The sequence below is a fragment of the Gobius niger genome (assembly GCF_951799975.1).
Source record: "Gobius niger genome assembly, chromosome: 12".
Taxonomy (NCBI): Eukaryota; Metazoa; Chordata; class Actinopteri; order Gobiiformes; family Gobiidae; genus Gobius; species Gobius niger.
In genome coordinates this window covers 28780734-28808145 of record NC_136863.1, presented here as the reverse complement: position 1 = coordinate 28808145, position 27412 = coordinate 28780734, and the positions used below count along the sequence as shown (strand labels likewise).

Here is a 27412-nt window from a genome sequence, read left to right as displayed (position 1 = left end):
ACCTTTTAGACATATTAGTCGTGTGGCTGAAAGTCTTTTTAACTGACCATCATGTTTTTGATCATTATAAACAACCTGTGGACACCAGTATTCGAAAAATAATTCATTCGTTCTGACAGCGAAGACACTCGTGCTTCACACCTAGAAGGTCCCGGGTTCGGGCAGACGGAAACTTTCTGGAGTGGAGATTGCCTGTTCTCCCTCTGTCTGCGTAGGTGTGGCTCTTTGAGAAAACTTTTGTATACAGGCTGGTAAAGTGGAATATAAGTGTAAGCCTTTATTATTAGTGTGAACTTTGCACCCATTGGTTCCACGTGGCTCGAAGTAATGACAGGAATATTATCCATAAATCCCCAAAAAATCAGCATTTTCAGCATTTGTTGTCATGTCACGTGACCTCAACCTATTGGGAGCAGGTGCTGTGGTTCCAGTTGCAAGTATCTCAATTAGAGAGATATTTTTGTATCATTACTGCATACTTGTTTGAACCACAGGACTGACCGGAGACCCTCCTCAAAATCCAAAACAAAGAAAGTAAACATGAATAACTTTTACGATTTGAGCATTGATTTCCCCTTAGTACCCGAGCTCATAACTTTAGATGACCCAGCTGTTCTGCTTGGGGGTTTGTGGGGAAGTTGACAGAATGATTCCTGTCTCTGTCGCAGGTGCTGATTGACCTGTCCAACACGAACCAGCTGGACAACGTCCCGCGCTGGCTGCCTCTGAGGGAGCAAAGCGAGAGCATAGAGCACAGTAGAGGCCACCTCACAGCTCCAGGGCCCCCCGGATCCGGAGCGGCTCAAGGGTTCGGGCAGGGACACATGTCGGGGTCTGGGATGGGGCCCGGCGGCATGGGCCAGGCGTCGGGGCAGGGTGACGGCAGCCACGACTCACCCAAAAACTCTGTCATCAAGAGCCGCAGCCACGGGATCTTCCCTGACCCAGCCAAAGGTATTCACAAAACATTCCCTCCAAAACATAACTGTGTAGTGTTTTGTTTCATTTAGACTTTGGTTATTTCTTCTTCTACTGCAGAAGCGTTCTGTTGAGTATTCCCTGCATTGTGCTACATAATAGATAGAATCCAGAAGTGTTCTTAAAGGAACAGGCCACCTTTTTTACATACTGAGATATGTTCTTTCCTGAGCTTAGAGGAGTTGATATGTGCTTGGTCTTTGTGTGTGCCTGTGGAAGAGCTTGGTCGCTTCTAACTTCACCGCGTTTGGAGCTATAGGAATATGCTGGGAGAGGCCAAATGCTAAGAACATCTTAGGTCTTTGTGCATGACTGAGCGCACGCACAAAAACCAGACAGGTACGTATCAACTCGTCTAAGCTCATGTAAGAACATATCTCAGTATGGAAAAACGGTGGCCTGTTCCTTAACGTTTTCAAACAGCATGCTGACAAACTGCATGTCAGCATGCCAGTTTGCCCATTTGGTGAAAATGGTGGCTTATATCTTGTTTTTGTAATGTGTAATTTATCCCACTGCCAGTAGAGGGCACTCCAAGGAAGATTTGAGATCTCACTAAGACCACATATTAGGGTTGGGTACTGAAACATTGTATGATAATGGCCCTGAGAGTTTGTAGTTTGTTTTCACTGCTGACGCACCCGCTCACCAAAAAAACGACAAAGCAATTGAGCGTTGTAGAGACCGTCGAGATTGAAAGTAAAGATGCCATGCAGACCACTCATAAAGCCATTGAGTCATGAAAAGGTCAATTGTGCACAGATATAATTATTTTCTTCTTAAATGGCATAATGCACATTTAATGGTCCTCTTATCGGTGCTGAGGAGTCGCACTGACGTCGGTGCTTAAAAAGGCTCTCTCCCTTCTCACAGCATCCCCGGCATCTGATCAGTTCCTCCTCGCGGCCCGCCCTGAGCGCACGATGTCGGACAGTATCTCTGCTGCGGTATACACGGCGCACTGCTAAACCTGACCTCTGTACTTTACTGAAGCGTGCGGGAAAGACACACAAGGTTTTTTACTTCAATTCAGAAGCTCAAGCTGCTGCTGCTGCCACTGGCTTTAGACAGCTTAACCAGAAGCCCTGCCTCCTCATCTTGTAAAAACAAGACTCCACAGCGCCAGGCCACTCGCTCTCGCCTTCATTCACTTTTCCTGAACTAAAAGATTTGAGACGAGTCACGCCAAACTGCCTATACAAAAACTTTTCATTCAGCTTAAGTCACTCCCTGTACTACAGCCAAAATAAACCAACAGCCTGTAAATAACTAAACACATGAAACATAATCGTTCACTTTAATATTTATTCCTTTGGTTTAGATTTAGATGCCTTATTTAATTGTTTGTGTGAAACTTAAAGCAGCACTAACCCTTAATAAATCCTTTTCGTAGTCCCTCTGGGGGTAATACAAGTGTTAATGGGATGATTGGGGGGTCTTTCATCTCCTCCTGGTGTCTCGGGCCAGAAAACCACAATTGCAACTTGACTGCCTTCGGGTCGGAGCCACCAATACACACTAATGGAATCACTAAGAAGAAGCTAACAGGCTAACGAGCAAAGCTAGCTGCGGGCTAGCGCCACTTATACACCACACAGTATTTACAGCCAAGTTTGAGTGAAAAGAACTATCTCCATTGTGTAACTGGATGTACAATATCCCTCTGTCCCTTTGTCTTTTCTGTCAGCGTAGTATTTACTCTCAACAATTAACAAGAAATAAACAAAAAAAACAACAACATGCAGCAACAAGTGGCGCTTATGGCCTCTAGAGGCATGAGTGACTTAGTACTGCTTTAATTTGTAAATAAATCAGGTCTAAATGTAGAGGACTGTTTTTACTTTAGCTTTTATAGTACCAATAAGAGTACTGTTAAAGTACCCGATCGATATGGAGTATCAATAAGAGTAGTAGTATCGAGAATTCCTTAAAGGGATAGTTTGGAAGTCTAAATGTTTTACAAAGTTTGAGTGTTTACTTTTGAAAATTCTGTTCCTGCTCTCCTCATTTTGCAAACTAAGAAGGGCTTTCTGGTTAAAGAGGGGAGGAATTGGATTCTCTATTATATTGAGGCACATATACAATATTATATACTAATATATAGAATAATATATATAGAATATATAGAAACAAAAAGTACCGTATGATAAAACCACTCTAAGAAGCAGTCACTTCAAAACGTTACTCAAGTACATGCACTCAATGCACTCAATGTAAATGTGACTGAGTACTACTGTATATACCCGCCTCTGGAGGTCATTATTTGTAAAGAAATTCCAAGAAATTCCAATTAAAGGCCCGTTGGAATAAAATGTAATGAAGCTTCAGCGCAAATTCAACCTGGGGGGACGTAACTGCAGCCTTCATTCATCGCCTCATCAACGGCAACCTTCACTAATCATCCAATCACGGCCCCAGCTCAAGCCGCACCTTCACGTCAGCCAATCATCGCAGCTTCTTCTCCCTGCTTCAGCCACTCATCGGCCAGGGTCCCCTTCTTAAGCCTGCCGGTCAATCACTCGGCCATTTCCCAGCCGCGCTGCGACCCTCCTCCGCCTGGCCTCTCCTCAGGCCTGCTCATCGGGTCGACCGGCCGCCCCTGGTCTCGTCCTTCCACCACCATAGTCCGTGCTCCGGGGGAAGATTCTGGCCATCATCCACCGTTGCCCCCCTCCTGGAACCACCACCTTAACGTGGTGTAGGGGTTCGAGCACCCGAGTGATCCTGGAGCTTTGTTGTCGGGGTCTTCGTGCCCCTGGTAGGGTCTCCCATGGCAAACAGGTCCTAAGTGACAGGCCCCCACAACCCGGAAACGGACCATATATCGTTAATGCAATCTTCCGCCAGGGTCCGAGCCCCAATCACGATTGGGGTCTCTTCAGGTTGAAATGCTCTTAAATTAATTTTTTGGCACAAATCATTTAATGCTTTTTAACATCTAAACCCCCACCTGAACCGAGCACATTCTCCCCAGTTCGGCTTTACCCAAATCTAAAAGCTTCTCGACTGGAGTCTTTGCTTTTCCATCACATTTTTTTTCACTCTTTGGTCGCATTTTTGTTGCTTTACTGGGCACGTTTTTGTCATTCTTTTGTCTGTTTTTTTTTTTACTTTTAGATTTGGGTAAAGCCGAACTGGAGAAAACTGGTTTGGTTGAGGCAGGGGTTAAGAGGTTAATGCCCAGTAAAACATACAAGCACGATACATCAAGGCTATGCTCTCAAGTCATTATCCTGCAGATCCAGTATGTCCACAGTGAGACTGGACGCCTCAGCTCCTTCACATTAAAACATGAAGGACTTTTGACTGCTCACAGATGTCGGCTCCAGCTGTTCCACAGACCCGAGCCAACATCCCGGCCGTTCCGGTATGAGGCAGGAGGGCTAACCACTCTGCCGTCAGCGCAACACTGTTCCTAATGGTTTAAGTTTTCTACGGCGTCTGCCTATGCGCGCCGGCTTGTTAAAAGTGAAATCTCTGCGCTCTCTCGGGGAAAAAGCCGGTCCGTCTGTTGCCACGGAGATGCAGAAAGAGAGCGAGAAAAGACTTGTGGACGGGTATAATTACACTTCATATAAATGTCATCTGCCACAGCGCTCGCCGAGGTCTCTGGCCTAATGTTCTGACGCTTATCTGAGCCACTTAGCGGGCAGAAGCCTCGCGCTCTGCTCACGTATGCAGATGTTCCCTTCTCCCGCCGCCTTCAGAAGTGCAGATGGTGGTCCTCACGTCTGTCCACAGAAGATGAAGGGCGATTCATGTAGGACACCCCGACTGTCCATGAACCTTTCCTTTTGTCCCGGCACAGGCAGGGATAGGCAAGACGAGGAAGGGCAACATTCATTTCTACAAAGATTCTTGTAAATTAAAGTGACTCACTGATTTTTGCCATAAATGCCATTAACCTCTTGCCGTAAAGCCAGTGTAATGCCTCATTTGAAAGCTAAGAACTACAAAACGAATCGTGGCTTTTTGGTAGAATTGTCCCCATGTTTATGTCCCATTTTTGAAGCATTTTTGTCATGTTTTCGTATTTTTATTTGTCATGTTTTTGTTGTTTTTTCATTGCTTTTTTGCTTTTAGATTTGGGTAAAGCCACACTAGAGAAAATGTGCTCAGCTCAGGTGGGGGTTATGAGATGAAATAGCATCAAATCTAAATTTCTTGTAACATCATCATGTAATCTAATGGGTACAACTTTTTTGAAACATCTGTGTGTGGCATAAAACACTGTATATGGGCATTGAAATGGCATAAAAATAAAAAAAATGTTTGCTACAAAAAACAATTTTTTAAAACTTGCGACTTTGTCATTAATTAATCGCAATTAAGCATCATTTATTTAGGGGTTAGAGGTTTAGAGGCTTATTTCTGATGCTTCTTTGTATTTTCCTCCATTTGGTGCAGATGTGAGGCCTGTGTGATCATGTCAAACACTTCAAAGACAGATGATGTTTGATTTAATTTGGAGAATGATCTTTTAAAATAAGTTTAACTGTGTGAAGTTACATCTTGCAGGAAAATGTCACAGCCCTAAAAACCTAATAAAATGTTTTCGTCTTGGACATTGTCAGAGTCAAGGTCTTCCTCACATCTCAATAGTCCAGTTCTCTATTCAATTTAGTCGGATTTGTGTGTATGGAAACTTTTAGAAAACTTTATGAAATAAGAAATCAGAAAAAACGATTTTTCCATTTGCCCTTATATTTGCCCTTATGACAATCAATTGAACAAACATTCATATTGGGAGTAAAAAACTTAGTTTAGTGGAAATTGACAAAATTTGGCAGAAAATTCCATTTGGTCGTTGCAATCAAAAAAGTCAATGGAACCCTTGTCATGTGTTTCACGGAGTTACCGTAGGGATGACCAGAACTCCCCATTTATTCTAATACAAAAATGTTTTAATTGCACAATTTTACAAAATGACAAATGGAAACATGCTTTTTCTCATTGCTTATACCATAAGTCTAGAACAATATATATATATGGTTTTCACACCCTCTACGAAAAATCCCACAACAGTGGAAATTGAAACATAGTTGAATCGGACAGTTCCAGATTTTAGCTGCGTGAAACTGAAATTCAGCCTTCACCGTGTTTAGTCCTGACTCTGGGCCCAACAGACGACCCCTCCCTGAGGTTCTCACCGTGTTTAATTTGGCTCTAACAAGTCAGAGATAGACTTTGGTGCTAGACCGTGATGAGACTTGGACATATTCCGTGAGCGACTGAAGCCAGTGCGGGGACCTGAGCACTGGACTAATATGGTCACATTTCCCAGTTTTAGTCAGGACTCGAGCAGCAGGGTTGTGGATTTCTTTTTCTAGACAACACCTTCCATTCACCTTCTCTAAGCTCTCAGTCATCATCATTTTCAAAGTCTTCCCCTGGACTGCATGAGGTTTGGACCTTCTACTAACGGCGACATTCGACCCCCCCTTCCTTGTGTCTCCGCAGATATGCAGATGCTGCCTCTGGAGAAGTCCCACAGCAGCCCGGGCAGCTCCAAGTCGTCCTCCGAGGGCCAGCTCCTGTCCCACGGGCCGTCCCGGTCCCAGAGCAAGAGCAGCGTGACCCAAGCCCACCTGGAAGACGCCGGCATGGCCATAGCCGCTGCCGAGGCCGCCGTGCAACAGTCCCGCTTGCAACCAAGTAAATCCCTCCCCTAAAAGCGAGGACGCGAGCTCCCGGGAGGGATACGCCTCGCTCTCCATCTTCTCTCTCTCTCTTTCTTTCTTTCTCTCTCCTCCTGCCTGCATGCTCTCTTACTTCTCTCTAAAGACTGTACGAATCAAACCTGAAGTGCATTCACCACCTGACGACTGCTCCTCCGCTGTCTCGTTTGCTTCCTATATACTTCTCCAGCACAGTCCCTTTTGTTGCTTCAAAAGAATCCAGGCAGGCCATCCCGTAACACAGCTGAATTACCCGCTCTATAAAATTGACAAAGAAAACCAAAGACTAAAGAAATAAAATAATGAAAGATTTGTTTTCAAGCTAACATAAGGAATTTGAGGCGTTCTTCAGGAATATAAGTGACTTTACACCGTCCTTATACTTTTAGCATAGCCTAAAATCACACAAGTAAAGTTGTTATAACGGCCAAATACGAGAGTGCATGTGCCAGCCCCACTACCGCTGTGTCAGATATCAAAGGGGACATATCATGCAACACTGGCTTTTGACCCAAGCTTTTCCCCTCATCATCAGCAGAATGTAATTGAACTCCCCTGTGGATTCCTTGAGCGGACGTGTCCTGAGCAGTTCTGCACTCAAACAGGGGGTCATTTATCAAACGTGGAGTAGGGGTGTATGCAGAAGTGGAGCAAACCGTATGAGCAGTAGGTTGTGTTCACATGACAGCCTATAATTTGAACTGGAGTTGGTGCAGTGAAGAAGTCTATTGTGAATTTTGGAGTTAGTTTACGGTTAGTATGTCTGTGATGGCGGGACCTGTCCACATGAAACAAAAAAACAGTCACGGAGTTTAATCTCTTTTCTTCGATCCTTAATGTTCTAGTTTGGCCCAAAACATTAAGGCCAAACTACTGTCTCGTAAAAGAGGTGACAGAGTTCAAAATGACGTGCTTGATGAAAGGACTTTAAGCAGGTTTGTGAATCCAATCACTTAATGATCAGAGGAAACATTTGGAGAATTCTTTCCAAAACTGTGTCTCTCCCATTGAGTTGTACAGAACCCTGCTCCAACCCCAAAGGGTAACACTTTATCTTACACGACCCTGTACTTATGGGTTAGATACACAATGGAATAATGTGTATTAGTACTTTGCAGGTACATAATGTAATAAGACAACACATAAGACCCAAACTCTAACCTTAAGTCTAAGTCTCTTATGTGTTATTACATTATGTACCTGCAAAGTACTAATACACTTTATTCCATTGTGTTATTCCATGGGTACACGTTATTACAGAATGTTACAAAGCAGATTACATTGAACTAAATTTTGTTTGGTACAATGTATCAAGGTAGTGTAAAACAAAGTGTTGCCCTGAAATAATGACATGACATAACTCTCTGCCATTACACCACAATTCTTTAACAAATGCTGAATTATGAATATATTTTTGTACTAAATAACAATACAGACACATGGAGAGGAGCAGAGTGGTTCAACAGCCCATAAATACTTCAATAACGGAAGAAGAAGGAGAAAAAGAACTTTATTTATATAGCGCCTTTCACAGACATAGTCACAAAGCGCTTTACATGAGACAATCATACATTCACTCCATACTCTGTAGTGTTCAGTGTCCCCATGGGGAGAACTCGGACCTTCTATTTAACGGAGAATGCTAACCATGAAGCTAACATTTGCTTGTGCATATGGTGACATTAGCTGCGACTCGAGTGCCGTTTTTTCCCCCACTTCTACCACGACTTTTGCAAAGGCACAACAATGATGAGTTGTTTTGACCTTTTGACCATGTTTTCCAATGTGACCTTGCTAGTAACCAGATAAATGACCCCCAAAGTGTGTCCATCACAGCACCATTGATTTGCTAGCATGTTAGTTACAAAACAATGAAAGCCTTTATCCCATTTTATTCACACCGCTTCCTGCAGAGGGCGCTCCCATACATATCCATCATTTCAAAGTATTAGATTAAAATATCAATGATGAGACCCCGAGGAGAATGTTTATCAGCCACGATTGTGCATGATATGTCCACTTTACAGTATATATATATATTTTTTATTGAAATAAGGACGCGCCCCCGATGTCCCGCCTCTCTGTGACCTAACGTCCCGTGTGGATGCTCTGAATGGAAGCATGCACTGGCAGCTGTCCTTGCCCACCGCTGCAGCCTCTGTATGTGCATGCCCGCGCCCTGTATATGTAATCCATGAAAGCACACCCTATAACAATAGTAAGACACCCAGGCTCCGCCCCTCCCGACACCCAGCCCCGCCCCTCTCTCCAACACCCGGCCCCTCCCCACTAAAGAAAATAAACTAAACATTTTTGGAAGCTCACGGGGCCAATGAGAGTAAAGCGTCAGCTCACCAGCGAGAGTCACGCTCAGGTGAGGCCAAAGTGACACTGCATAGACCTAAGCTAACGCTGACTAACCGTGGGGTGAAAGGCGGGACTGTTTCAGGTGTGGATCATGGATGAATGCATACATTTTTTTTTTCCTCCTGCCGATGTAAGGGGGAAAAAATGATTGGTCTTGTTTTTTACTTTCGCATACTCTTTCTGCGGTGCATTGAACTGTAGGACGGAGATACAACATACAATATATCGCTATACGTCTTTGTTGTGACATGTGTATCATATCGGAAACGATGTGTCGCAATACTTTTGATACTCAGATATAGAAAAAAATAAAAAATGTTTTTAACTTAAAGGTAGTTTCGTTGAAGCCAGATTTGGTGGTGTTTGGTTTAAAGCATAGGTGTCAAAGAGGCGGCCAAATCCAGACTTAATCCGGCCCCTGACTTGTAGCATAAATACCTGGTATGTCAAAACAAAAAGTAAGTCTCTTTCCCATTCCTGTGCGGGGTTATGGATTTTTAAGCAAATAACCAGTATGCTCATTCAAGCCAGTAGGGGGCAGATTGAATTAAAGGAAAGGAAACAATTCCACACTTGTCCGGCAGAGGGCACTGCCATAATACGAAATAGGATATAAATAACACATTATAGCCACATGGCAAATGGTCAGTCTGCCCCAGGGCAACTGTGGCTACAATAGTAGTTTGCTTCCATAGAGTATGGAGTGAATGAAAAATGACAGTATAATGACAGTGTACTTTGAGAACAAGTACATTATATGCGGCACGCATATAATGCGTCAAGGACGCTGGATTTCGGCACACAACCCAAATGAGTTTGACACCCCTGGTTTAAAGTGATAGTCTGGAAGTCTAAGTGTTTTACAAATTGTATAAAATGCATTTTGATGTAAATCAAGTAATCATATATACACGTGCAGAGTATGGGCTGGAAGGTCAAAGTGGGAAACACCTCCAAAGGTGGTAGAGAATGACTGAGCCAAGATCCTGTGGGACTTCCAGATACAGACGGACAGAATGGCAATGGTGAACCAACCGGACATTGTGGTGGACAAAGAGCAGAGCAAAGCCGTTGTGGTCGACATAGCAATACCAAGACTTCAACATCAGGAAAAAGGAACACGAGAAACTCACAGACTATCACTTTAAACTAAAGAGCCAGACTTTTAAAACGCTTCTGCTATTTGCGTTTTAAACAATGTTTTAATCAATATCACACTGAGCATTCAATTCACACATTTTGGAAACTCATCTTAAGCTTGCTAATTAGATTTATTGGGGGTTAAATATTGCAGTTTGTTCAAATATTTCAATATTGAATGTCGTATAAGATAACGTCGTATTGGGCCCTCAGTATCGTGATACATATTGTTCTAGCCCTATTAAAAAGCATTGGCAAAAGACGTTACATTTATTGTGCCAAAATCAAGGCCTTTAATGTCGTTGAAAAGCATCCAATTGGATTCAAACTGGAATTAAAGGTAAATTTACTGGGAAATGATGACTGCTCAACTCTTTATACTATATTTTATCAGAAAAAAAAAAGGTCTAAAACATGTTCAGTTGCAGTTTTGGCTGAAAATGAGCACACAACCTGCCTGACCACTCCCCTCAGGAGATTATCACGCTGGAGAAATAAAATAGCAAAATGAGTCAAAATAATGGCACAGTGAGTGAACTTTATGAGAAAACACTGTCCATATGGAAAGAAAGATGGGGATTAGTCTTTGTCCCTTTGTGTTGTGTATATGAGTAGTCGTCCGTATAGCCTCTGTCTCTCTGTTTGCTCCATTGTCATTCTGGTCAGTGTCTGAGGCCTGCACACTACAGATGCCCGGGATTACGTGTGATGTAGAATTTCATCTGTTATGCAAATAAACGCAGTGGGCCGTCTAGACCGCAGCATTTTCACTTATCCGCCCCAGCTAATCTCGCATATACCGCCTCTGCTTGACAACTGCCAATTCTGACCGGAAATCAATCTGGGAAACAAGCTCCAGATTGACTCGTTCTCGGCTGTTTTGTTTATCTCTGCAACGTGCGCCTACAACCTTTACAATGAGTGCATCGACGTAACGAATCAACCAAGGTCAAAGTCCTTAGGTCACGACGGGGCCCCTCTTCAGGCCTTGTTATGTCGAGAAAGAAAACACTCAATACTTGATAATATGAGAAAATGCCTTAAAGGAACAGGCCACCGTTCTTCCATACTGAGATATGTTCTTACCTGAGCTTAGACGAGTTGATCCGTACCTGTCTGGTCTTTGTGCCTGTGGAAGAGTTTGGTCGCTTTTAACTTCACCCCGTTTGGAGCCATAGGAATATGCTGGGAGAGGCCAAATGCTAACAACATCTTTGGTCGTTGTGCGTGACTGAGGGCACGCACAAAGACCAGACAGGTACACATCAACTCATCTAAGCTCAGGTAAGAACATATTTCAGTATGGAAGAACAGTGGCCTGTTCCTTTAACAACTTAATAACATTTTAGATAAATCTTCAATTTGAAATTTTAAATGTTGTGTTTTATGTCCATGAGTTGGCACATAACCTGTATTGTACTTAAAAAAATTAATAAAAAAAAAAAAAAATGTTGAGCTCTACAGGTAACAAGCTCTTGAGTTGGTGAGATTATGTCTCATGACCACCACAGAAACTGTAAAGCTCGTGGAAGGGATTTACACGACAAAGAAAAAAAAAATCGGCTTTGCATTGGCTAGGAAGTAGCTTTAACTTTTCGGGGTCATTTATCAAGACAGGTGCTAAATAGCAAGAGCAAGCTGGAAAATAGCATCCATTGTGGCATGTTACACCACATTTAGCATTTGAAATGGCCTGTATTGCAGTTTTAGGCAAAAGAGAGCAGTGCAGCGTGACTAAAACATGCCGAAATGACTCTCCTGCTGATCCACTTCTGTGGACACATGTGCAAATGCAAATGGCAAATGACCCCCTCCTCCGTGTTTAATCTCTCCCGTATGACAAGCACAAGGACTGAAGAGGGTGCTCGCATGTTGAAAGTCCAAAAGCCACGTGCAGAAATCAACGTTTGTTTGTAGCTAATAGAAATCCATTTTATTTTTGTGATGGGTCAGGGCGTGGGATTTGCGATTGATACTTTTGAATGATAATGATACCGGGCACATTTTAAACACATTCAGGATCATTAAAGCCACACCGCGTAACACTTTGCCCATTAAATACACTAAAATACAAGCATTTATTTGATAATTTTCCAAAATATTGCACAGTGTGTCTTTTTACGTTTGATTTAAAGGGGCTAGATGCAAGTTAGCCATTTTATACTCACTACTGCCTCTTCAGGTCATACGTGTAACTGCACCTTCTATATTAAGCTTGTGCATGACGGCACTTCAGACCCGAAGTAACACCTTTTTGAGTGACAGTGCAGGATTTTAGAGGCAGTTGTGGTGAACAGGTCTGAGCTCATACTGCACATTAGGACATGGCTGGAACATGTAGGGGAGGAAAATACATAATTGTAGCATTTTTAAACTCTGTAAAAAAAAACGTTTCACACCAAGACCATCTGATCAACTATTTGACCTTCCAAGCACCACCAGGCCTACAACGAGATCCAGTTGGAACTAAACGGATTCTAAAAAGGATGGAAAATGAAGCCCTATTGGACGAAATCAAATATGAACTCTGTGTAGTATATAAGTATACATCAATGAAATCAAAAGTCTAAAATTGCAGATGACCCTGAGAACCACTTAGTTTTACTACTTCAAGAATTCCAGATGTTCCCAGACGACATTACGACATGTCTCTGTGACCGTTAAACTTGTTGCGATTTCTTGTGCCTCCCTTGTGAATGTGAATATGAAATGTTGTAATCAGAGATGTAACAGAGACGCGCCGACTGACCCGCCGTCCCCTGTCCTGCCTCTGTGTCTTTTTCAAAGGAACGGGACACCGCCTGGCCGACGTCTCCGGCTCCGTGGTCCTGTCCGCCCCCAGCCTGGTCGGGGACGCGTACGGAGGAGACGAGGACGGGGCGGGCAGCGGGGTGGACAGCGCCATCTTTCAAGTCCCACGCATGTACGCAACATCGCAGCCTTGTGCATAATTCAGCGCTCGTGCCGTTGCTCACAGTGGTTATGTTTTATATTTTTTCCCCCTCCTACGCCGCAGGAAGGCCATTCCCAACGGCACCGACAAACATCACATCGTCACGCCAGAGAATGAAGGCAAGGCCCAGACATGTTCCATTTCCTGTGATGGCACTCTGTGGGGAAGGGAAACATGATGAATGCAGTTATGCGGTTGTGTACTGCCCCCTGCTGGATCTATTCCGTGGTGCACTGTTTTGAATTGCATGGACAGTCTTCATTTGCAGCATCACTTGAAGGAGGATAAATCAGATTTCACATCACTTCTAGTAAAACTACAAATTAGATATAGGGCCTTTAAAGGAGACATATGCAAGCATTTTATGATCTATTACACAACACATTATTTAACACTTTAGACCCGTGGAGCCCAAAGTGCAGCTTGGTGGTCCTTCAGCGTCTTGTTAAATTGGCACACATCCCCAGAGATGGTACTTTTTACTGCAAATGTAATCATTTTACTTGATTATAGCCTTAAAAATGCATTTCTCTGAGGCAGAGCTACATTAAGCTTGTGGGTCTTAGTTAAAACCTCTCTTAAATGCTCCCAGTTCAATGTTTCACATACTTAAATATGTGACCCTCTGTGAAAAGAGTCTGCTTTAAACATTGCAAGACGCAATATTGACCTAAAACAACGTAGACATAGAAATGAGTCATTTATCTCCAGGCTAGATCCTACAGAATTGATTCAGACCTGCCCAAAAGCAAACGTCACTATAGACGTCAGCAAAACACAGAGTCAAGGTGAAAATGTCCCAAACATGGAAAAACTTCACCGTGAATGTAAAATATGAAGGAAACATATCATGAATAAAGCACTGCCCTGTTTCTGACAAAACGCTGACATGAGGAGAGCTTTGAAACAATGGTGTTGTGTATGAGGCTTAGCATATTTATATCATGAGAAGTAGTTACTGGAGCGTCTCGTCTCTCAATGCACATTACGTTTCCCAAAGGAAACCATTTTGCTGTAGTTTTACTCACCGTTTCTGGCTCTGGGGGAGCAGCAGCGTCTTATATTTTGAGACTGCATGAGGTTTTATGCAAACTGTGTATTTTTCTGCTGTCCTATAATGTTTATGAAGCATTTGTCAGTAAAATGCTGCGCACAAATAAGAGCAATCCTGTAGTGACCGTCCTTTGGTCAAAACAGAAAAACGTGAAAATGGGGCTATTCCTCACAATCCAAACATTTTCCTCAAAGAGACATTTTAAAAATCTAGAAATGAAACCTAGCTGGTAAACTTTTGCACGACTGCACCAAAAAAAAAGTTATCGGCGTCTACTCCAGCAGCTCTGAGCGGTGTAAGAGCAGCACAGCTACACATGCATACGGAAATTTCCAGAGTGCAGAACACACAAAGGCAGGACAGAGCAGGATTTCTCAGACATGCGTGAATCGTTCATAAAACCACTCCTAATTACAGGAAAACCACCACACGTCACCTTTAAGTAAAACATACACCTTTATTTAAATGCACTATCGTTGGCACACGGGCCCCGGGCCACCAGTTGACAACCGCTGCTATATAGTGCTTTGCAGTCTGCTACCTGTATTTAAGTGACTTCTCAAGTGTACAAACAAGCATCTACAAAGCTTGCTCATAGCGGTGTGCTTTGCGTGGAGGCGGTTGCCATGGCACCCCTGTCTTTGTCATAACTGTATCTGCAGTGCACAGAGCTCAGGTGTCATGGAGCCCCAGTCAGGTTTCACTCTGGAACACAAGCAGGGGATTTTAGGCTGTTAGGCTTTTTATATTGTGTGTTTTGTCACGTTAAGGTACGTAAAGGTGTATTAGGTAGTTCAGGTGGGTCATGACCCGATTTATTTTGCCCAAATTTAAACCCAAGATGAATGAATTATTGTATAAAAAATGGAATCCTGACGTTTTTCACCTGTACATTACTTTTCCCCGTGTTATTCATGGATTGAATGTTTCACTGCAGACAAGATCGTACATGAAATGGAAGAAACTCTTTTTTTTTTTTTCTCTTCATTCACTGTACAGGTGGGAAAGTGCAGGTGATGGGGGAGATCAAAGTGGCTCTGAAGAAGGAGGTGAAGACAGAAGGAGACCAGCTGGTTTTGGAAATCCTCCAGTGCAGAAACATCACGTACAAGTTCAAAAGCCCGGACCACCTCCCAGGTAACGGATACGGGAGTCCACCTAGGCACTCTTCATGCTATACTCCTTTGAATTCGAACTACATGTTTATTTTACTGACTACAATTACAATGCTGATTTATTCACAATTACAAAGACCATTCTACGTTTCCGTTGTAGTCCATTGTCATCCATGTTATTTATGTTTCAATTCATCTGTATATTTTTATGTTCTCAAGTATCTGATCAGGATCAGTCCAATTGGTAAATGAACGTAAACTGACTCTCTCGTACTTCCACCATCCCACCTCCCCAGTGCTAGTGCAGCCTCCAGTAGTTAAAGCTCAGCGACTTAACTCTGCAGGTTCTTAGTGTTCAAATGAGCAATGGCATGTTCACATATAGGAAACATGAAGTTGTGGGTTATTTACTCAGGCAACATGTGAAAAATTAGGCTATGTATGTTATCAGTGGCCCAAATCTGAAATGTAAGTGAATAAGAAACATCTTTAGCGCGAAGTATCTTTTTAAATCATGTGCATCCACCACAAACATTGCCTTTTTAAGAGTTGAAGAGTTGAAGAAAGCTTTGTAGATTCCAGTTTGATCCCGCCTGTGCTTCTCCAAAGTGCTTTGCTTTGCTTTCAGACCTGTACGTGAAGCTGTACGTAGTGAACGTGGCTACGCAGAAGAGGATCATCAAGAAGAAGACCAGAGTGTGCCGCCATGACAGGGAGCCCTCCTTCAACGAGACCTTCCGATTCCCCCTCAACCCCACTGGACACTCCATCCAGGTAATGCCCCGTGTACAAGCGGAGCTTCTCAAACTTTGGCATGGGCCGCTCCTCTTGGTTATGCAGCAGTTCTGGCCTGTTATGCTTGTGCTTAAAGGAACAGGCCATACTGAGATATGTTCTTACCTGAGCTTAGACGAGTTGATACGTACCTGTCTGCTTTATGTGCGTGCTTGTGGAAGAGCTTGGTCGCTTCAAACATCACCCCCGTTTGGAGCTATAGGAATACATTATGAGAGGCCAAATGCTAGCAATATCTTTGGTCCTTTTGTGTGACTGAGGGCCCACAGTTCTTCCATACTGTGATATGTTCTTACCTGGGCTTAGACAAGTTCATACGTACCTGTCTGGTCTTTGTACGTGCCCGTGGAAGAGCATGGTAGCTTCCAACTTCACCCCTGTTTGGAGCTATTGGAATATGTTGGAAGAGGCCAAATGCCAACAACATCTTTGGTCGTTTCGCATGACTAAGGGCACACACAAAGACCAGACAGGTATGTATCAACTCGTCTCAGCTCAGGCAAGAACATATCTTAGTATGGAAAAATGGGGCCCGTTCCATTAAGGGTCAATTTTACGCATGCATAACTGTTGGCCTGGCATCCAGACTAATCTCTGATGTTTATTAATTAATAAACAGGAGACTAGTCTGGCGACCCTGTCGTAGAAAAGCTACTGCTTGAGGCGGGACTAATGTGGGACAACCGAAGCGCATAGCAGCCAATGAGAACATAACAGATGTGACGACAGAAACAGCGACAGAAAGTTGTCGTCATTTGGACATTAACAATGGCGCTCCTGCCACACGGAGTTCAGTAAATGACTTCTGTCGTTTATGTCAGAAAAAGTTAAGAATACAAGCATACCGGAGCATTACGTGAAGTGGTTGCTTGTGTTGAAAAACTACTAAACAAAGGCGCAACAACGTGACTCCCGTGCTCTGATTGGTCGGTAGGCTCCATATCGCTGCGTCACTTCCTTTGAAAGTGCGCAATGGAGTGTTGCCAGACCCTCTTCTGTAAAGAAGCGGAGTCTGGTTGGCGAGAGTACATAAGTGTACCTATGACTTGCGCTTTTCGAGCTACAATTTTCCCTATGACAAGAGAATATTTGTCGCAGGTGGCCAGCTTAGGTCTTAGTTCTTTAGCCTTAGCTCACAAGTTCGAGTCAACTTCCAGGTCCTCAGTTTGATGTTCGGTTGAATCCCAGAAATGTCTTGAAAGGCTTTAGTCTGTGACGTATCCACCAACTTCTATCTGTGTCCTCAACTCTTTTAAGCTCTCATTGTGCCCTAAACTCCCCTCTCTTCGCAGCTCTTCCTGGTGTCCAACGGCGGCAAGTTCATGAAGAAGACGCTGATCGGCGAGGCCTACATCTGGCTGGACAAGGTGGACATGAGGAAGAGGGTGGTCAGCTGGCACAAGCTGCTAGCCAGCACCGTGCTAGCCAACCCCTGAGCCGCGCACATTTGAACCTCATGGACTTTACTTTTAAAGAAGGACGAAACAAGGAAAAACGCCGGAGATGCAAAAAATACGAAAACACGCCAAGAAGTTTAACACTGCCAGCGCATAGGCCCGTTAAGCCCTTTGCTGGCCGTGCGTTGAGCATGGATGCAATCACCCGGAAGTACCGAGAGCGAGTACCATACCAGCTGACGTAACCTAAAAAAAAACATAGAATAGGAAAACGTGGAATTTTTCTCATGGAAGCGTCATTATCGATTGTGGCGTGTAAAACATAGTGCTCTTATTAGTAGGAATGTGTCCGTTATTTTTTATTTTTTCATAGTCTAAGTGTACAAAAGCAGAAAAATCTACGGGAGGTCGCTAGGATCAAAGTAGAAACGGGGATGTACAGCACTTCGGGTTGTAGATATATATTACAAAGCAGAGAATTACATTGTACAGTGTGACAGAAAACTCTATAAAAGAAAAATCTATATCAAAATGACAGAATACCTATGTTGTGAGGCGGGAGTAGGCGCACCGACAATCCACTCATGTCTATATAGTACAGTAGCCTATATGGTGATGGCTTGGCGGACCTACGGCGCACGAAGAGCACTTAGTAGGCAGTAGTTGTAGTTAGCAAGAGTGGGAGGATTCAAAAATGGCACAGCTTTATCAAAAAAAAAAAACTTTTGGCATTCAAAGTGGTGGAGGGAAGAGATAGTTGTTACTAAATTGTTAAAAGCAACACTATGACACTTTTTCCGGGGGACGAGACAGGGGTGCGCACAAGATCATGCCTTTTTTCCTTAAGATGCGGTCTCAGAATTGGACAAAACCAGTCTTTCTGCCTCGATCCTGTATATGGTGTGTGCGATATGGTCTACCCGATATCTGACACACATTGATCTGGTATATTTTTGAGTCAGATGCCCTTCCTTTCGCAACTAGCCGCTTTTACGACTAATGATAATGTGTTGCGTTTGTGCAAGCTTGACAGCTACAGAAAGCGCACTCGCTAAGAGCTGGTGATGGATTGCCAAGACGTTGACCCTAAAGTTTCACACTGACTAGGCCTCACAGCAAGAAGGTCCCTGGTTCAATTCCCAGACAAGCGCAAGCCTCTTTGTAGTTCACCGGAGTTTTGCGTGTGTTCTCTCTCTCCCAGTCCGGGTTAGGGCTTCCTCCGGGTGAGCTGGTTTCCCCACATCAACCCCCAAAACTCACACAATCTATTACATTTTGCTTCAACCCACAATTTGGGGAAAAAAAGTTCCATAGTGTTGCTTGCTTTGGGTAACCACTTCTCTCCGATACGTTTGAGTGTTGCGATGAAAAGCGATTTTACTTTGTATCATTTGCACCGTCGGTCACTTCTTTCTTGTATGCTTCCTGTTGCTACATCCCTCAACCATGGGAAATATCCGGGGGGAAAAAAATATTTCAACTATGACCACTGACATTCATATCCGGTCCCTATATGTCTGTCTACTTGGCTCAACTGTAAAATAATATGAACAAAAAAAAAAAAAATCCTTTATGTCGTCCAGTTCTGTTGCAAACACCAGCCGATTTCACTGCCTTTGACGAAATGCTCTCATGGTTCCCGCGCTAGAGACTTAAACACATTTCAAACAGGGGCCAATCGACGAAGCGTGATTAGGCATACCACAGGGCTGACGCAACTCAGTGTGAAATTGCGGGGGGGAATAGAAAAATCTTGAAAAAAAATCATACCTAGATGTCAAGCAAGTAAAAAGAATGAGGGGAATGTGGTCGATTTTTTGTGCCATTATTTTTTATCGTTTTACGGTAATTCTATGCAACATGTGTTTGAATGCGATTTATTTATTTATTTTTTGGGTTTCGTTTTTTTCAACTACTGTAAATGTCGTGTCGGATAAAGAATTATTTTAATTTTTACATGTTTTCCAAGAGATTTTTTTAAGAGATTTTAGACAAAAATGTCGGTGTTGACTCCACTTGAGGCGTTGGCATCCACTCGGAGCTTGTGCACTTTACCGATAGTTTATTTTCTTGTCATGGAAATACAAATATGAAACGTGTGGATTGAAAAGTCTAAGTGAACGGAAAATAGATATTTATGTGGCAAAAAAACTATGAAATGCACAAGCTGGTTGGAACATTGTACAGTAACTTAAATATCCCATCTGTCCAACTGTGTCATTCCCCTCTAGAGAAAATATCCAATCTGCTTGTAATCGTGAACCGTTCGTTTTGTTTACGGAGGAGCGTGAATGTGACTACGTGTACATAAAGTAATTTATTTTCTACAAAGGTTGAATGTTTATATTTGTCTGAGCATGTGCGTGTATAAAACAAAGAAAAAATAACAAGAGAGCAACAATATCATCTGTGTAATTGTACAGCGATGCCCGTCTATAGTTGTCAACAGGGAGCGCGCCGCCAGGGCCGATTGGAGCTTTTAGCGGGGGTTTGTGTAACAGGCTGTTTGTAGTCCCCACTTTTCAAAATGACAACTGTGGGAGTCCTGTTTGTATGGAATCAAACCTTTGGACACTTCTCTTTGATGGTAAAAGACCTGTTGAAAAGAGCTGTGTCTTTCCTTTGTTTCTCCCTCGATTTTACAAACTCTTGGTTGTAGAATTGACCTTTCTATAAAGCTTTTTTCTTGGATATTTGGCATAGAAGTTGTTGCCTGTGTTCTGTGGGGGGATTTGATTCCAAACAAAACCTTTATGTCAAAATGATCAACCGGTAATTCCCCTGTTAAAGTGTGTATGACAGTTACTGTACATTCACTGCCTGACCTTGTAGACGATCCAGTGTCTCATTCATTTTTCACAGAGATCTTGTACTGATGATGGGAGAGTGTAACCACTAGGGCTGGGACAAAATATCGATGGATGGATTTGGATCGCAATACTTTGTGCTGCAATACCAAGATTCGATGCTTTTAATACTTGTGTTTGGAGGATTTTTTATTCTGTACTCCTTTGTTTTTCCATTTTAAGGTAAACATATTCCATCCATCCATCCATTTTCTTCTGCTTTATTAGGGCAGCAGTCTCAGCAGAGAGCCAGCTCGGAGACATAGTCCCACCCGCATGCCCTGGGCCTTCCACTAGGCCTCTTCCCAATAGGAAATGCCTGAAACATAGACATATTAAAAATCATCATTACTTATTGTATCGCAATGCGTATCGGATCGGCCCCAGAGTATCGCGATACGTATCAGATCATGACAGAAAGTGGATCGTCCCAGCCCTAGTAACCACTGTGCAAAGCCTTCGAGGTCCAGCACATCCCAAAGATCCTCAATGGGGTTAAGAGCTGGACTCTATGGCGTCCGATGATCCATGTCATGATCCCTGAACCACTTTTTAACACCATTAATTCACCATTAATCCTGGCTTTATCATCTTGGAATATCCATCAGGGAGGAAAAGATCCACTGATGGAACAACGTGATCATTCAGGATGTCCAGGTCGTCAACAGATCTCATTCTTTGGGCACATGGTGTTGCTGAACTTAGACCTGACCAACTGGAGCAACCTCAGGTCAGATCAGTTAGTGACATCCTTTGGTCAGGCAGTGTATGTACTGTATATTCTTTGTCTAATGTGTCCTATGCACTTCACATGTCAACTATCTCTTTACCAATGTCCAAAGTTAGTGGATTTTGGGGGCCACATATTAGCCTCGTCCGCTACTTGCCCGAACCGGCCCTGGGTGCGTGCTAAATGTCCACCAATCTATCTGTGAAAACCATACTTTTCGGAACTCGATTTGTCGAAATCACTCACCTGACTCTGGTATTTGTCCGAGACTTGGATGTTGCATGTTCCGTTGATGGTATGTCAGTATTTGTTTGTTTGTTTTTTTGCCTCCAGGTTCCATTCAAAAAGAAGCAGATGAAGTTGTATAGTTTTTTTTTTCTGTAATGTTTGCCGACTGTAAAGACCCCCCTGCTTGTAAAGTCGTCTTGTTTTCCACTCGGTATCAAAGCGACATGTTATGGTTTTCGTGGTCGTACACAGGACGTGTTGAGATATTATGCAAATTGTGCTGTAAAAAAATTTCAGCTGTTTCCCCCTGAGTCTAAAAAAGAACTAATAAAGAGAATATATTGAAACCAGTGTGGAGATGATTGTGATTGGAAGAAGGCTTAATGGTATACTTGATCAAGAAGAAAGTACAGTATTAATCTAAGTTTTAGGGAGGGAAGAGGAGTCTTGTTTGTATGGCACTTTGACGCAACCAGACATTTTCTGAGGGAAAGTTGGAAAGTTGAATCTTTATGTTCTAAAATAGTGGTTTTCAACTTGTATGGCATGTGGATCATCACCATAGAAGGTGTTGAGCGTGTAATTTACACTTACGCTTTAAATAATCCAATAGACAACAAACAACTCGGCACATGTCTTTTTAAGGCGAGACACTGCAGGTGACTAGGGAAACGTTTTATGTTTAGTGATATAATTTTGAAACTGTTGGGAGTACATTACGGATGTAAGTGCAGTCACGAGAAAAAAAAAAAACGTTCAAAACACTGGACGATCCTCGACCCAAATGAAGGCCATTACTGGTGTTGAAAAGTATTGCATGTTTTGTTTCGTTAAATGTTTTTCTATAATGTATGCCCAAAAATGATCAAAACTGACTATGTTTTCAGCGACAAAATCTAAATAATGCAAAGAGACAGGTTTAATTTTGTTCTTTTTTTTCTTGATAGACTACAATAATATTTTTATTACTTAAAAAAATGTATAGATACATATATTTTTTAAAATAAGCTATCTTATATCTGTAAGAATTGAGATTTTGCCTTGTTCTCTTTTCATTCAAAATCAATAAATCACGCAGGAATTAGACTCATTTCATTCAAGTTGAGATATGTATATCCTTTATTTGTTACAATTTTGATTATTATGGCTCAGCTTGTAAAAACCCCAAATTACAAAATTCAAATATTTTGAAAAAGGACTGTACCGCCACCTTAAAGGAACAGGCCACCATTCTTCCATACTGTGATTTGTTCTTACCTGAGCTTAGATTATATTATATTATTATATATATTATATATTAGATGCGTACCTGTCTGGTCTTTGTGCCCATGGAAGAGCTTAGTCGCTTCTAACTTCAAACCCGGTTGGAGCTTAGGAATATGCTCAGAGAGCCAACAGGCCTGAGAATCGTGAGGCCGTCCTTCTGTGGACCCACCACCTGCAGGAGGAGCCATAATGGGCTGGTGCAATGTGATTTGGGAAGCTCCAACAGCTGCCCCCATGATCCGGCAACAGACAACGGATCATAACAAATAAAGGTTTGACATATGCCACTTTGCACACATGTAATGAGTCTATATCATATCATAGTTTGACATTTTAAGTTGAATTACACAAATAAATTCAACTTTTGAATGATATTCTAATTTTTAGAGTTTCCACTCCAAAAATATCGGCAATATGGAAATCCACATGGAGAAATCCATATTCCGAACAAACAAGGACTCATTCATGAACCTTTTTTTAATGTTTATTTTTAAGTTTTCTGCCAAGATTGTCACAAGTGAACAATTGTATCTGAATCATGCTTTTAAAAAGTGAAATAAGTTCCAGTAAATTCCAACATCTTGCTGTGATTCCATAAGTGTGTAATTCTAAATCCTGGATTAGTCTCTGTGTGTTCAGTTCATGGGCTCAGGACTGTAGTGCAGAGACACAGCCACTAGATGGCAGTGCAGCTCAAGATACAAGAATGTACTGTGTCACCCAGAGAAGGAGCAATGTACTCCAGGTATTTCACTTTTGTTTAGAGACATTTCAAACATTTAGAGAGAGAATTTCACATGATGCAAACTACTGGTGGACTAGAAAGATTTTAGAAACATTTTAGAAAGGTCTGACTGAAGCTCAGCCTGATGATGGCCCTACAGTGACAGTGCCCTAGTCCAATCAAAAGTGCAACGTTGTGTGATACTTTTTTGGTTAAATTAGAACATTTTTTGCAGCAACTCTTCCAACTTGTCCTGCAGGTTCACCCCTTCTGCTCATTCATTACTCACATAATCATTAGTTGCAGTCCTAACAAGCATCAGCCATAGGGCACTACTTAGACACTACTTTTTAACTTCATTATCACCACAACTCTGACCAAAAAGAGCCTCTTTCATTAGTGTAGAATTGCAGTATTTCAAGGTCCGCAGGCTTCTTCTCTGTTCTCGTGACTTTATGTCCATCCTCTGTGATGTTACTGCTTCATACCACAGACACCTCACCTATTCTTTCTCATAGCACCGTCTCCTTTCTCCTTCAGATTTTGCAGCTGGAGCTTTTTCTAGCCGTGTGGGGAAAGGCGTGATTGTGTTGTTCTTGTTTTGTTTCCGAGGCGGGGTGTGAGCAGACAGAGACAGAGCAGAGAGAAAGACAGAACAAAGCCCTGTCTCATTATACAGTAAAAGTGACCTCACAGTAGCAAATCTACTCATTCATACATTTTAATACGACGCTGCGGTAACAAAAGCGGACGTGTTGTAGTGGTTGAGTGCTTTTCCCTTTTTTTTTTTTACCCAGAGTTTTTTTTCCCACCTCGACGGCCAAAGCCAGTTTTCAATAAACATATGAGGACTGTCTCATTACTGAAATCCCCGCACACGCCTCCTGTCAGGGCCAGATCAGGATATGAATATGAATACGGCTCAACAGTCCTGCTGCTGAAAGAAAAAATCCACTGAAAATCTTCATAGATAGACCAGTGTTGTTGGGATTACTCCATAAATGTAATCCAAATACTCATTACTGATGAGAACGTCTTGTTTTCCACAGAACCGACAAAGGACCACAACATACAGGTGAGACTCGGAAAATTAATATCGCCCAGAAGTTCATTTATTTCTGTAATTCAACTTAAAATGGGAAACTAGTATGACATAGACTCATGACATATGTCAAGCCTTTGTTTGTTATAATTTTGATGAACAGCTTGTAAAAAAAAACAAATCTATAAAATATATTTCAAACAGATAAATGTCAGTCCTCTGAAAACCATAATAATAATGCATAAGTACTTAGTACTTGTTTTGGGCCCCTTTTACTGCCTCAGTACGCCGTGGTATGGATGCTCTCAGCCTGTGGCACTGTGAGGTGTTATGGAAGACCAGGATGCTACAACAGCTCCTTCAGCTCTTCTGTTCGGTCTCATGTCTCTCTCACATCTTTTTTTCTGGCAATTCGCTACTTGCACAATACCATGATGCATTGTGCCTTGGGGGTTCGTTGCTGTAAACAACATGGCGTTGCGAGCTGTCATTGAAGAGACAAATATTAATCTTCCAAATACCATTAAAAAAAGACCTTTTTGTGGTTCTGGATTACGTTTTTGATTGTTGGAGCAATTACGAGCCCAGCAGAAGGTCTTTTCATCATTGTTTGGCTGTAGCTTCACTCACGCTCGAAGGCCTCCAGGTCGTAGCCAAGGCGCAAAGCATTATGGGTTATGTGCAAGTAGTAAATTCCCCATAGATTCACTATGGGTTCAGGTCAGGTGAGTTTGCTGGCCAATCAAGCACAGTAATCTGATGGTCATTGAACCAGGTTTGGGTACTTTCTGTGTGGGCAGGTGCCAAGTCCTGCTATAAAATGAAGTCAGCATCTCCATAAAGCTTGTCTATTGAGGAGACTGACACATTTATTTTGCATTCGAAGCCACGTTAGTTATATCGCGGGAGGGCATCCTGCTGCCCCCGCTCCGGTGGACAGATGGAGGAAGACAGTGATAGGCCAACACATGACACGTGTTATGAAGCCTAGGCGTTAATTCAACCTGGTAGAGTAATTTGAGCATCACCGACCTCCAGCCAAAGACCGCTTCCGAGAGGGCCACACCTCCACCTCAGCCATCAGCGTAAGAGCCGCACCTCCTTAGCAGCCAATCATCGCCCCCGGTCCCACTTTTAAGCCCCAGCAATCATGGTTTGTTCGCTTCCCAGCTGTGCTGCGACCCTCCTCCACCCCGTCTCCGCCTCTTCTGTCTACGGCTTCCACCTGCTGCATCTTCACGGGTCTTCCATACCACCACCAGTGTCCAGGCTCCGGGGAAGACGGCTGTCTACGGCTGGGGTTTGATCGTCAAAATGTCAATAAATCTTCCTAATCGCTGCTTATGTCTGTTTGAGTCTATCCAGGTTGAATAAAGAATAATATAATCAAACTTCTTTACACACTTCACACGGCTTATATTCAGGTGCTTTCAATAGTCCATGAGTTAGCACAGGCTTATTAGCTGTCATTGTTGTATAATAAAGTCTTTAAATACTTTAATTTTTTCACTGACTTCTTTGGAGATTTCAATTCCACAAAGTGTATTCGGGGCCGTGTTTTCTCTCCCACCCTGAGCGTCTTTTCCAAATCTGTGTTTTCTGCTCCATAATCATAGAAATCCAGTCCGCCTTTTCTGTCATGCCCTGCCTACCTAATCCAGTCCGCAGTTGTTATGACTCCAGACCATGTTTTGCTTAGCGACTCGCTCCATAAGGTAAAAATCTTAGGGAAAAAAATAAAACATTTTTACTTTATACTGTGCATGTCTTAAATTCCGGTTCATGTGTTGCTTTAGAGCGTTATGTTATGAGTAATTTAACATATATAACTAAAGAACATACCATAGTTGTGTATAATAGTCTGTGACCCCCGTACCCACCTGTACAGCGGGGTAAAAACAGTGCTTACCAAATCCTCCATAGGGCTCCCGTTCCTAATGGCACACAAGGGTTAAGTCTCTCCAGCTTGTATAATAAATTCACACAGCACGTCTGAAGTACATTTGCTTGAAATACCACTGTTCTCATCACAGCTTCTTAGTTACTAGGCAACCCCACATTTCTACTACGTGTTCTCAGTGGGGGAAAGCTGACCCCCCGGCAAATGGTAATTCTGTATGTAAATTGTACTGTTTTCTTTTTATTCAGTGCACTCTGGGGTAAAATGACTGGGACGCAGACGCATTTATCTTGATTTTTGATTTCGACGAGATCTGGGGAAATACATTTTAGAGTACCATACAACCTCCGTGTATTTTACGAACCGTTCTGCACTTCTGAAATACGTGCCGTAGGTCCGTGTTGAGGGAAGTTGTAACTATAAGATCAGCGTGAATGTACCGGAACTGTCGACGTATCTGTGGGACAGGGGGATCACAGTCTGATGGTGCTGGTAACATTTCCAACCTCCCACTAACTTTGGGTCACAGCCCTCAGTATAACGTTATGTAGCATGTTTCGATTTATATCCGTGTGGAGGTTAGCATCTTACTAGCTAACTGTTGTAGCATTAGCCATTTTGTTTACTTTATGTAGCTGGAACGCTCTGAAGTCATAAGTGTAGTTTTCGGTTGCCTGGAATGCAGGATAAAAGTATCGTAAAGTAGAATTGAAAAACTGAAGCAGCGGAAAAGAGAAACATGAGCCCTGACGGGGTTGGTACACCACCTTTGCTCTGCCCATGCAGATCTCGAAGCGAAGCAGAAAGGGCCTGGTCTGTACTGGGAGACCGTTTAAGGTGGATTTCCTCATGTAGGCGCGTATCAGCCGAATGGCTCTTTCACCCGCTTTGTTGAGCTTTTCCATGACAAAAGCCAGGGCCAAACCGGTCTGACCAGATATAGGTTTTGGGACCGACCTCTGGCTGTGGCCAAAGCGCTGACCCGTGTCTGATGTGACGTGAACAGACTCTGGCCTCTGATTGGCAACGAGAGAGTGGACAGTCCTCACTATTGACACTCAGGTCATACGGATTTAATATTTCATCATACCGCTGTGCTAAAAGGGGATTTTGCCAATATTAGCATTTAGCCGATGTTAGCTCAGCTTTAGCTGGTGTTAGCATAACATTTGCATGTAGCTTACCTTCATAGTTGTATT

At 42.8% G+C, this 27412-nt stretch overlaps 1 protein-coding gene across 1 annotated transcript in view; it reads left to right on the top strand.

The window, feature by feature from the left end:
- pclob (piccolo presynaptic cytomatrix protein b) overlaps positions 1 to 18191 on the top strand; it is a 119269-nt gene extending 101078 nt beyond the window's left edge. Inside the window, exons 33-39 of the mRNA XM_079567585.1 lie at positions 669 to 954; positions 6439 to 6633; positions 12951 to 13086; positions 13180 to 13290; positions 15132 to 15307; positions 15914 to 16059; positions 17373 to 18191. Of these exons, the coding sequence (XP_079423711.1) occupies positions 669 to 954; positions 6439 to 6633; positions 12951 to 13086; positions 13180 to 13290; positions 15132 to 15307; positions 15914 to 16059; positions 17373 to 17516 (1194 nt within the window). The 3' untranslated portion in view covers positions 17517 to 18191. The remainder of the gene's footprint in view (positions 1 to 668; positions 955 to 6438; positions 6634 to 12950; positions 13087 to 13179; positions 13291 to 15131; positions 15308 to 15913; positions 16060 to 17372) is intronic.
- The last annotated feature ends 9221 nt before the right edge of the window (positions 18192 to 27412 follow it).